General features: G+C 35.7%; 2 protein-coding genes across 5 annotated transcripts; one reads left to right on the top strand and one right to left on the bottom strand.

Annotated features, from left to right (window-relative positions):
- Nucleotides 1–1,744: 1,744 nt before the first annotated feature.
- Nucleotides 1,745–3,136, bottom strand: LOC105283011. Its single transcript, XM_011345447.3, has 2 exons — nucleotides 2,452–3,136; nucleotides 1,745–2,359 (listed from the first exon to the last, which is right to left on the bottom strand). Exons 1-2 carry the CDS (start codon nucleotides 2,808–2,810, stop codon nucleotides 2,254–2,256), a joined length of 465 nt encoding a protein of 154 aa, XP_011343749.2. The 5' UTR covers nucleotides 2,811–3,136; the 3' UTR covers nucleotides 1,745–2,253.
- Nucleotides 3,137–3,268: 132 nt separating this feature from the next.
- On the top strand, nucleotides 3,269–7,966 carry LOC105283118. Of its 4 annotated transcripts, XM_026975526.1 has the most exons (6): nucleotides 3,331–3,621; nucleotides 6,541–6,763; nucleotides 6,854–7,137; nucleotides 7,216–7,508; nucleotides 7,589–7,678; nucleotides 7,880–7,966. In XM_026975526.1, coding segments are annotated over exons 1-5 (816 nt in total). In that variant the 5' UTR covers nucleotides 3,331–3,606; the 3' UTR covers nucleotides 7,590–7,678; nucleotides 7,880–7,966. The 4 variants fall into 4 exon arrangements, with proteins under 4 accessions (XP_019888297.1, XP_011344181.1, XP_019888328.1 ...); XM_020032738.2 differs by lacking the exons at nucleotides 6,854–7,137; nucleotides 7,216–7,508; nucleotides 7,589–7,678; nucleotides 7,880–7,966 and adding exons at nucleotides 4,217–6,019; nucleotides 6,107–6,470 and having other exon boundaries at nucleotides 3,269–3,621; nucleotides 6,541–6,636; XM_020032769.2 differs by lacking the exons at nucleotides 6,854–7,137; nucleotides 7,216–7,508; nucleotides 7,589–7,678; nucleotides 7,880–7,966 and adding exons at nucleotides 4,217–6,235; nucleotides 6,362–6,470 and having other exon boundaries at nucleotides 3,278–3,621; nucleotides 6,541–6,636.
- Nucleotides 7,967–12,474: the final 4,508 nt, after the last annotated feature.

Raw genomic sequence — 12,474 nt, forward strand, 5'->3', positions numbered from 1 at the left:
CCGGCGAGCCCCGGTAACGACGACTTTGAGCTTAGCTGCCGCGCTGTGACGACGTCTTGAGGACGAGAGCGATCCTGCCGTGGGCCCTACATACGGACATCGAGGGACGAGCCGACTTGTAAGATCTCCACTCTGCGACGATAGTCCACATAACCGGTTAAGCGGAACCTCGCGGCATCTCGACGGCCCGTACTTACGCGGATTTATGCACGATCTTTGAGCCACGTGTGGCGACTATGCCGTTCTACTGTTGTCGAGATGTACCGAGGCGAGGTCCGTCGGCCCCGGTTAATTTCGCGTTAATGAGAGACGCTCCTATCAATAGTCACAGCCAGCTCTCGTCCATTTTGTAACCGCGATTTGTATCTTGTCGAATTGTAATTGTCGCGATCTGGGTTACGTGCGGGGAACTTGCGATTGAGGGTTGCCGTTCCGTCATGCCGTGCTGGATCGTTGTCGCGTAAAGTATCGTTGTTTGTCGGGACTTGTCGGAGTCGTGTTTGGTAATTGCGAGCGGTACGTTGTCGAAATGAGTGTCGCGATCCGAATTACGTGCGGGGACCTTTGCCGTTCGGTCGAAGGTCGCGTCATGCCGTGCAGGATCGTTTTCGCGTAAAGTATCGCCTTTATCGTTTTCGCGCAAAGTTCATCGTCCTCGCGTAAAGTACCGTTTTTCGCCGTGTCGCGTGATGTATCGTTTTCCGCTGTAGTCTGTCTGCGTCGCGTTTCGCGTAGTAATGCGTAGTTGAAGCTTCGTTAATCGGGCGGCGGCGGAGGTCGTGGAGAGTAGACCCGTTCGAACGGGGCCAGCGGGAGCCGTAGCTCGATGTGGTGCCCGTCATGGGCCGTTACCGTGCTGCCGTAACCGACTCCCGGGGGAGATCGACACGTCGAGTTCCGTTTCGAGGGTATCGTATCGTATCGTATCGTGCTCACGGTCGCGGGTTGAGAGCGTCGCGGGGCCTGAGCCATATTGCGAGGCGATTTAGCGGGTCTCAGAGCTGCGTGCGCGTGTCGGCCTGCCGTAGAGCGTATCGGGGCCGGAGTCGTATCGGGACCACGGGACCAGCAAGATTTCGCCGAGGTGTGGCGTTTCTTCGGGGGTCTCCGGGTTCATCTGGATGTCCGACCCGTTTGCCGAGCGAACGTCGAGAGTCGATTCCGGGTAGTTTCGGATAGCGGTGCGGCCGCCTTAGAGATATTCGCTCCGCCGACCGTTCCGAGTTGCGCGCAATCCGGTCGATCATCAATGAGAATCCTGGCGGACGAGAATTCGTCCGTCAGATGTACTAGCGAACGAAATATACGACTTAATTGTTATTTAATTGTTTGGAGCCTTATTGTCTCACGGTTGCCCTTCCAGCGGTCCCAACTGACTTTCCTACGCCCGAGTGAAGGAGAATTGAGAGCTAGTCGCGTTCCTGAAGACTTTCGAGTGGTGCGCAGAGACGCACCTGGCGCCCAATCTTAAGGAAGTATCGAAAAATTAGAGTAGCGGTAACAACGGGTTTGCGACGTCGATAGCGCGGGCAAGACGGGCCGCGCGCTTGACGCCGCTTGGAATAAACGGCGTCGCAAAGTACATCCCTCGACGTAACAATACACCACCATTTTATTGAGAATTAGTTGACAGACTGCGATTTAAAATAAAAATCGGGAATTAAAATTACCGTCAACATCGTCAGTCACCGACAGGCTTCATGCATACGAAACAAGCATGGCGTTGCATTTTAGTTCGCCGCTCTCCCATTTGGTACCTTGTAGCGCGACAGATGTTGGATACACGAAAAAGTAGGAAAAATGGGACTGCTAGCAGTCCATACTTATATAGTCAAAGGTGTGACCACTTGTAATCTTGTATTACCAACAGCCTGAGCTTTCATGCGATCGCTTGCGGTTGAAATAAAAATGTCTGTGCTATCACTAGTTTTCTCAAAATGCTTGTCATTAAAAACAACATGTGTGGATGCACACGAGTCTACGTACCACGTGGTAAGGTTTGAATGGTCCGATGTGTAAAACGCTGCGAAGGTCTTTTCTTCTTTCGGCTTGTCTTGCTTGTTTTTCTCAACCTTGTCGTTGTGCGTACCTGTACTCGTCTTCGTGGTCTTATTACCATGTGAATCGTAACTACTAATCTTCCTCGTACAATCCTTTGCTATGTGCCCATGTCCGTTGCACTTGTAGCATCGAGGGCCTTTATATCGCGTCTTATTTTTGTCCTTCTTCGTATAAAGGGCTACTGTACTTTCTTTATTCTTTACGTCTTGCAAAATCTTCGTTTTTACTGAATCGGCTGTGATTCGCATTCCTGAGTTTTCCAGGGCCATAATCATTGGTCGATATTCGTCGGGAAGTCCTGCCAATAATAAGAATCCTATTCACTCATCCGGTACGGTAAGATCGGTACTTCGCAACTGATGCGCCGTATATATAATTTTATTGACGTACTCGTCTACTGTCGCGCAATCCGCGAGTTTGGTTGTCGTCATTGTTCTTATCAACCCGACTCTTCTTGTGAGACCTGAGTCTTCGAACGCTTTCTGAAGACTTTCCCACACTTCTTTAGCGGTAGTTAAATCCTGCACATGTACATAATGTATCGGATCTACGCCGAGTATAATTCTTACTTGAGCACGACTGACCTTGCTGGCGTTCGCGATGTACTCTGCCTGGCTTGTGACACATCCCCACAGATCTTCGATTTCCAGGATCGCTCGCATGCTGATTTTCCAAGTCTGATAGTTTTCTCTGCCTTTTAGCTGTTCGACGAGCAATAAATTGTGCATGGACGGTTGCGACGTCGCCATTGTGAACAATGTACAACCGCGTGCCCGGAGAGGTTAGCTTTCGCACTGATTCTCGACACTCGGTTTAACGACACGCACACGCGTCTTTTAAAGTCTTTGGCACTTCTTTACGTTACTGGCTTGGCCTAGCTTGGGCCTATAACCTGGGCGCAGTGGTGAACAGGAAAAGGCAAAAGAGGAATCGTACAAACGTAAACGTGTGATATGCTCAAGCGAACGGTTTATATGTAGCGTAGCTCGCTAGCCAGTAACGGTCGGCCGTAGCACGTACAATGCGCGCAGCAGCACAGGGTCGTACAATGCGTGTTCCGAAATATATCGCGATTACTAATTCATTACCAACAAATATACTAGTTTTTATCAATATATAGAAATATAGCAATAGCAAAATAGAATCGATCATAAAGAAACAAATATTATAAACACAAAGTCAAAAAGTTTTTATTAATATATGAGCAATTTACACCTTTTCATTATTTGATTCGTATTGTGCGCGTTTGCCGCGCATGTGCAAATAAATCGGCAACTGACCGTTGCGTCGCAATGTCGAATGGTAGAAGAAGAATCGACGATCGGTGACGAGTTACGACGTGTATATGGACGAGTTACGACGTATATTAAATACGAACGAGTTACAACGTGTATAATACTACGGACGAATTTATAACGTGTAATAATACGGACGAGTTACAGCGTGTATAATATAGTACAGACGAGTTACACCGTACATGATAATACGTTTTACTGCTTGAAAAAAAACACATTGAATGCTATCAGTTAAAAGTGCATAAAAATAATGGATGAACCAGCGGTAAGTTTATTTTACATTTGTGTAACACATATACAATAACCTAACCTAACTCATACAGTGTAGCAACAGGTTTATACTGCAGTGAATTACATTTGTATTTCACATTTATATATATGTAATTTTAAGTTTTTTCAAAATGTTGAATTAATAATAATTTTTCCTTATATACCAATTAATTAAAATTAAATATAAATGTCAAATATAAATATAATTTACTGCAGTATAAATCTGTTGTTTCTACTATACTACGTGGTTTAATATGGTTAATTAATATGGTGTAAAGTGTATTGCTTTACGTCACACATGTAGTATTTTATGTAAAAAAACAATAGGACAAGCGACAAAGTAACTCATAAAGAATTCATTTTTCTATGATTTTATATTAACTTTTTATAATTAATATCTTTTTATGCAATAATGAAGAAGAATATCAATTTATATATTTTAAGAAATTATACAGTGTGTTTAGACTTTTGATAAATTTTTTTACGAATATTTAGTGACACATTTGCATGATCATATTACTGTATACATATATACTTACAGATATTATTTCTTCCTCTCATGTAATATAGTATTTTTTGTATTTCATCAGGTTAGTAGAAATTATAAAAGGAGATTGCAAAGAGAAGCACATAGAGCTTCATTAAAAAGAACCAAGGTGGATAATATATTTTACCGAATGTATCAACCAATTCAGAGAAATAACAATAATAATATTCATGAACTTCTTGATTTGAATGAAGATGATGATGCGAGTAATGATTTCGAAGGTAATTGTGAAAAAATAATACATGATGATGAGAATATGTTGCAATTGACTATCAGCAATTGATTATCAGTGATAGTGAGAATAATGATAACGAAGACAATGATAGTAAAGATAATGATAGTGAAGACAATGATAGTGAAGACAATGATAGTGAAAATAATGATAGTGAAGTCAATGATAGTGTAGATATTCAATCTAATGCCAGTTTACAAAGTGAAAGACAAGATAATAATTCTGATAATAGCGAAGATGAAAATGAGAATATTTTTATTGATGAGAATGAGAAAGAACAACGTATTATTCAATTAATTCGAGAGTGGGCTTTAGAGGCAGGACATCTTTCAATGAAAAAACTGGATAATCTCTTTGGAAAATTAAATACAATTTTTCCTCATATACCGAAATCATATAAAACTTTGTTGAGTACTCCAGCAAATTTGAAGATAGATAAATTTAATGATGGATCAGCGATGTGGTATAAAGGTATCAAAAAAAATTTAGATACTATGCAAATGGAACAATATTTACATATATATGGTAAAGTTATAATTGACATTAATATAGATGGATTACCACTGTTTAAATTCTCCAAGACAAAGTTTTTACCAATTTTAGGCTACCTTACAATGACTAAAAATGCTCCTTTCATTATAGTTATTTATTTTGGAAAAATAGATCCTAAAGACCTAAATACTTTTCTTGGAGAATATGTGAATGAAGTTGAAAATTTGCTGAATAATGGGTATATTTTTAATAATAAAAAGTATCCATTTCAAATCAGGCATTACATTTGCGATGCACCTGCTCGCTCCTTCATAAAATGTTGCATAGGTCACTGTGGCTATGCGTCTTGTGAAAAATGTACTGTTATAGATGAATGGATTGACGATAGAGTAACATATACTGATCTGGATGAAATTCCAAGAACTGATTATTCATTTTTGCAATAGACTCAACCCCAACATCATCTAAATCATTCTGTATTAGAAAGAATTAACACAGGAATGGTATCTCAATTCCGATTGGATAGTCTCCATCTTGTATATCTAGGTGTTTTCAAAAGATTGATCACAACTTGGTGTAAATGGAATGGTATGTGGAAACTTAACAGAATGACTATTACTGCAATATCAAGAACATTAGAGTGTATTTCCATTTATTGTCCTCAAGATTTGACTAGAAAGCCACGATCATTAGAAGAGCTAAAATTTTTCAAAGGAACAGAGTTTCGTAGATTATGCTTGTATGATGGTATTTTAGTTTTTAAAGATTTTGTGAATGAAAATATCTATAAGCATTTTCTTCTATTGCATTCTGCTATATACATATTATCACATCCTATCTTGGTTCATTCTATGAGTGATTATGCAAATCAATTATTAAGAACATTTATTACACATGCTGCCACTATATATGGAAAAAAGTTTGTAGTGTATAATGTTCACGCACTATCACATTTAGCAGAAGAATGTGCTTTACATGGCCACTTGGAAAGTTTCAGTGCATTTAAGTATGAAAATTTCCTAAAATCTATTAAATGCCTACTTCAATCTGGATACAAACCCTTACATCAAGTTGCCAATAGAGATTTGGAGAGAAATATATCTGTACCTATTATATTAGAAAGTAATGTTGGAGAAGTTAAATTATCTAAAAGATTTATACCACAAATTGAAGTTCTACATGGAGTGCATTATAAGTGTGTTACTATAGATAATGTTGTCCTGCAAATTGGGAAAAAGGATTCATGCTTCATACTGATTACTGATGAAGTAATAATTCTTGAAGATACTGTTCACATTGAGAATCGCATATTTTTAGTTGGAAAACAATTCCAACAAAGTAAGGATTTTTATACATATCCTTTTCCTTCATCTACTCTTAGTATTTTGTCTGTCTCTCAGTTAAATGAAAATGTGAGAATTTTGTCAATGTCCGAAATAAAAGCTAAATGTTGGCTTATTCCAGATCATAATTCTTTTTTATGTGTGCCACTGTTACATACATTTCCAGTTTTTCAAGCGCTGCAATCATCTTAAACCACATCCTCTGCAGTTCAAAATTTTCCTATATGAAAGTATGCATGTATAATTTTATTTTCTACGTTATATTTAAAAGTGCTAAATTTTGTAAATCTTGTAATTTAGTTTGTAGTTTTAAAGTTTTCACAAGAAGATAATAACAGTGATGAGGAAGAAATTAATTATGAGGTTGGCCTAACGAAATGGTTAACTGATATTGATGACGAACAAATGAAAGGTTTTACTTACTGGCCTCCATCTGATCAAGATGCAGGTAATTTTGTAAGGAAAGAAAAACCTGTTGAGTGTTCTTGGCCAAAGTATGCAATTGAAGTCCTGAGGTATTATAGTGAGTAAATGTTGAAGTCTTATAGAAATTTATTATTTATTTTATTCCTTCTATTATCCTCATGTCATTTTTACTTGACCCAATTTGCAGATCTCTATATAAAAGCAAGAGCTGCTGTTAGGGGTTTTGTGGCTGAAGATTCAGCCTATGAGACTGAAAAAGAAACTGGAAGAGGGAAACGAAAAAGAATGCGAAATAGGATGTTTGAAAACACTGATTCTGATGAAGAAAATACGAGGTGTAACAAAAAGTCAATTCCAGCTCCTCCAAGCGTTCCTTTCAAATGCTCAGAGAGTAGAAAAAATGTCATACAAAAAACAGGACATGAGCTTAATAATCACCCTCTTCCATCAACTTCTTTTCCTCTTACAAAGGTGAGTCACATTATTATTCAATATAAAACTTGATTTTAAGAAATCACACTGTAAGTCCTAATTTTGACATTTTGACAGTCATATGTTCAGGCATGCTCAAAAAGCAATGTTGAAAGACTGAAGAAAAGACAGGAAACAAACAACAATACTAACAATGTCAATATTAACAATGCTTCTGTTAGTGACGCATTTACTGCACACGAAAACAAGTATAGTAGAAATAAGAAGTTATTTCATAAGAATAAAGTACAATCACTTATTAAGGACACATTATCAGAGACTACAGAAAATACTTTTTCACAAAGCTCTGCTTCCTCTTTGACCTTCGACGAAGGGAACAAAATACATGATAAACAAAATGAAACCAAATAGTAAGTAAGAAACGTCAGACTAATTATAAGAATACATTGAATTGTGCAACGTATTCGAAATCCTTCTGTCTTTTTTCAAGGCTCTCTTTTGCAACCGAGACGTTTCAGTCCCGTTGAGTCTGGATTTCATCAGCGTATTCGCTTTACTTCCTCAGACAATAATCCTGATGGTAAGTTCTCTCATAAAGTTTAATAATATAATTCTAAGAAACATGTTTTACATTTAATTATTTTACATTTAATTGTCTCTTTATTTTTAATATTGGTGAAGAAGATAAAATAGCATAAATGGAAAAGCTTTGTCATAGAATATTCGTTCGATTAGAAGAAATTAATAAAAAGACTGATACAATCATTATAAATCAAGGAAGACTGAACAGGTCTCTTCTTCCGAATGAAAAGAGGCTTCAGAAACCTGTGAATCTTCCACCTCTACCTGTTAAGACAGAAGATCAATTGAATTCGTTGGAAACATTTTTAGAAAATGACGAAAATCTTGCAGCTTTGGTGAGTAAATATCGGTTTCTTATATTCATTTATTTTTACTTTTAATCACTTTGTACGTATTAATTGTGAATAATATGTCATTTTCCAATAGAAAAAACTAAAATTATTTTATTAATATATTAATGTATTTGGACTCTAAGAAATTGTTTAAAAAATGAAATGTTATTGTGTAATTATACTTATTAGTTTTTAATAATATTATACTAATTATACTAATTATTTTTAATAGGTTATATATTTTTAGTATATTATATCAAGCGACGCGGTAGCGTCGCGACGCCAAGTACATAATCAAAAATAAGGTTTCGAACAATGAGAGTCACTGTATAATATCGAGTGTTACCAATTTCATTGCATAAACGTCGCGCGCTACTAAGTAGCTTATCTGGAATTCATGCCATTTGACAGGTTATATCAACTTATGATTAAAATATCTCAGGAATTAAAGCCATAATCAAAAATCTAACGGCACTTGTATAATAAAATGTGAATGTGAGCTTTCGATCGCGACCAGTTCGAATAAGATTAGTGCGGTCAATCCTGAAATATTATAATCGTACGTTAGAATCGTGACGTTCCGTTTTCCGTATTCTGGTTCAGACTCACGTACGTATGTTCGCACATACACATGCAAAGCGATTTTGTCCCTCAAGCTGCTGTTCACACATGCATGATTTAATTTATTATGAATTAAAAATGATTTTAACAATACATGAGAAATGTTTTATTTTACGATAAAGATATAAATCGCAAATACTATGAAAACAATTATTAAAAAATTATTTAAAAAATTATTAAAAATTATTACAAAATGTGATACATAGGAAATGTTTATTTCACGATAAAGACATAAATTGCAAGTAATTGCAAGCAACATCATCGACGACGACGACGATGACGTTGCACCACGTCGATGACGACAACAACAACGACGACGACGTTGCACCACATCGACGACGACGACAACGACGACGACGTTGCACCACGTCGATGACGACGACGACGACGACGACGATGACGACGATGACGTTGCACCACGTCGATGACGACGACGATGACGTTGATGTGGTGCAACGTCGTCGTCGTTGTTGTCGCCGTCATCGACGTGGTGCAATGTCATCGTCGTCGTTGTTGACGTGGTGCAACGTCATCGTCGTCGTCGTTGACGTGGTGCAACGTCGTCGTCGTCATCGACGTGGTGCAACGTCATCGTCGTTGTCGTCGTGGTCGTCGTCGTTGTTGTCGCCGTCATCGACGTGGTGCAACGTCATATTAGTTAGTGAGAAAGGGATTAACTGCACCAATACCACGAATTTCATTGCATAACGTCGAGCGCTACCACATTCATTGCATAAAATTATAAAACTCATAAAAATGATTTATGTGAAAGTAAAGCTATATTGTTAAAGTTATAATAAAAAATATTGTAAATCACATAGAGAAATTTTGTTAACAGAAAAAAGTATAAAATATATAAAAATAATTTACATTATATAAAAATCAAAAGATTATTCTTAATACAATTTATTACAAATTGCATCGGAACGATGTACGTGTTAGCATGCAAAATAATTGATAATAAAACATATAAAAAGAAATTATGTAATACTAATTATATGTTCAAAAGAATGTAACACTAAAATATAGTCAAATTTTAAAAATTTACAAAAAAGAGTGAGATCCCTAAAAACCCTTTTTAAAAAAAGAAAAAATATATACGCCAAGTACATAAAAACTCCCAACTTGTCAAAATTCAAAACTAAATATAAAATCAATAATTAATTAGCCAAGTATCTAGAAGCAGTTTGAGTATTTTACCCAAACGTTTTCCATGCATACTCTCTTATCGCATGACGACATTGAAGTACTTGGCGTGCCCGAATCACATTAAAACGTCCTGTCCTACCTATAAGAGACACAAAATCATTTGCGAGTCATTATTGAAAATCATGAAGATACAAGATACAATACAAATCAAGATATTGTACAAATTTACAAGAATACATGACCACTGCGATTCGGGCACGCCAAGTACTTCAATGTCGTCATGCGATAAAAGAGTATGCATGGAAAACGTTTGGGTAAAATACTCAAACTGCTTCTAGATACTTGGCTAATTAATTATTGATTTCATATTTAGTTTTGAGTTTTAACAAGTTGAGAGTTTTTATGTACTTAGCGTATATATTTTTTTCTTTTTTTAAAAAGGTTTTTTAGGGTTTTAATATATTTACTATTTTCTGACTGCAAACTTATTTCCTTTTTTCTCTCTCTCTCTCTCTCGGTTCAAAATGTTAAAAGTTTGGTCATAAATAAAGTATCCATAAGTATTCAATTCCAAACTTATGAAATGCATCATATTTTATATCTCTTCGTTATAAATATTATCTTTCTATTATTTCTCTTGATTTTCAATGGAAAGAGAAAAGATGAGAGATGACAGACTTTGACTACTTGATAACATGAGAGATTTCTCATTATTATAGAGGAGAATCCCCTATTATGAGATATGCTCCTAATATGAGATAATGGGGTTTCTGCTAAACTAGTGAGCATCATCTGTTAGTTCCACCATGAACTTATTACTCTTGATGTAAAATGTATTTAGTGAAAAATTCATTGTTCGTTATTACGTTTAGCCTTTGCAAGAAAAGGTTTGTGAAATTGTGAACATGTCAAAAGAACTTGAAGTAAGTCTTTAAACCTTGTTTATTATATAATAAAGAAATGGTTGGCAATAAATTCAGTATGCAATGATAGAGTAGAATCGTAGTAACAGGAAAATACGCAATTTGTTGAATTGCTTAATTATAGAGGTTAGATTTCATGATCGCGGAACCGCTAGGCGTGTGGCTCGTATAATGAGATATTCAGGGTACTCTTAATACGAGATAATTATTGCTCGAATATGAAGATTATGTAGTGTAATAAAAAGAAAGAAAATACTACTTAAGGTTAGAGAAAAGTTAATACGAATTTATATTACGAATGTTTGTGTATTTAATTTTTATAGAATCTGACTATGGAGGTTAGAGATACGAGGAAGCGTCGACAGTGGAATCGTGAAGATTTGGCGAAGGCTATGGAAGCAGTATTTTTATAAAACTATCTAATATAGTTTTTTAATTGCAATACTGATGTATTTTGCACTTTTAACACCGATTTCTCAAGGTATCTTATATTAGGAGCACATTTTCTTGATCCTGCGTAAAGCTCTTTTTTCAAATTGTTTTAATTTTTAAAAACAAATATTTAAATTAGATTTTTCATTTCACCAACCTAAAGCTTATTAAATTCTCTTCAAGATAACGTATTACACTTTTAAATTCTGCCCATAGATTTCCTTACATTCGGCAAAATCGATATGGTATCTCATAATCGGGGACTTTCCTCTATTTATTATTTGGGAAAAGATTTTATTTTCATTTTCATTCATTTCATCATCAGTTAATTTATCTTTATATTTATTTTCACTGTTATATTTGTTATATTCGTTTGTATCTGAATATATATCATTATGGCGTTGTTTGATATCGACAGTTATTAGTTTTAAAACATCTGTACTACTAAATTGATAATGTGTGCAAAACATCGAAAATTCTATATCAAAAACTATACCTCTGTTATTCATTAACATACAAAGTTCTTAAATAAATATAGTGTTTGCAGCAACATTCTCTAATGTTATGTTAAACTGTCTTTTGTATACCATAATCTTTAATTATATTATTTAAAAAATGTTAGCAATATTTTTCCCAGTATGCTTCCCATTTGATGGAAAATCAAATAAATAAAATATAATGCTAATGATTAAAACACTTCCAACAATTGTTGAGTATTACATAAAAATTGTTAATAAAATCAAGACAAGACAAAACAAGATTTTTGTTACAAAAATTCACTCAAGATCAATACAATATTTTCATGAATATTATCTTGTCTCGTACAACTCTAAAAACTAAATATTTTTTGCCGAAACTATTTTTCGAGATAAGGACGAATTATTTATTTGGAATCTATTTGAATTTAAAAGGGAAATTTTTATATTGTATAATATCTTTTAAGATAGATAGATAGATCATACATACGCACATACAAAGGGAACGACATCACATTAAATTCGATCATTACTTTTTTCATAGTCGAGACTATTTTAAGATAATATTTCCAGAAGATGAACGCGTGATGTACAACAAAGTAGGTACGTAAAATATATATATGGCAGGATACGAGCGAGTTTCTTGCTACAACGACCGAAAAGATACCTTATATAAGAACCCCGAGGCAACGCCGTTATCATTCACTATGTACAAAGAAAACATGCTTGAATGAGAGCTCACAAGCTCACATACCACTATCGACACAAACCGCAAGTATCATTACGAACAAGAGAACAAATAATCGTTATAAGAATCCCTCTAAGAAAATCGATTACTGGTGAATTCTATACGTCAAGGTC

Source organism: Ooceraea biroi, chromosome 2 (assembly GCF_003672135.1).
Source record: "Ooceraea biroi isolate clonal line C1 chromosome 2, Obir_v5.4, whole genome shotgun sequence".
NCBI lineage: Eukaryota > Metazoa > Arthropoda > Insecta > Hymenoptera > Formicidae > Ooceraea > Ooceraea biroi.

What these genes read in the sequence shown, in the direction of transcription:
- LOC105283011 (XM_011345447.3), bottom strand. Translation starts at nt 2,810, where the DNA reads ATGGCGACGTCGCAACCGTCCATGCACAATTTATTGCTCGTCGAACAG. An exon ending in GATTGCGCGACAGTAGACGA is followed by an intron (nt 2,360 to 2,451) that starts GTACGTCAATAA and finishes TATTATTGGCAG; the next exon opens with GACTTCCCGACGAATATCGA.
- LOC105283118 (XM_011345879.3), top strand. Translation starts at nt 5,398, where the DNA reads ATGGTATCTCAATTCCGATTGGATAGTCTCCATCTTGTATATCTAGGT.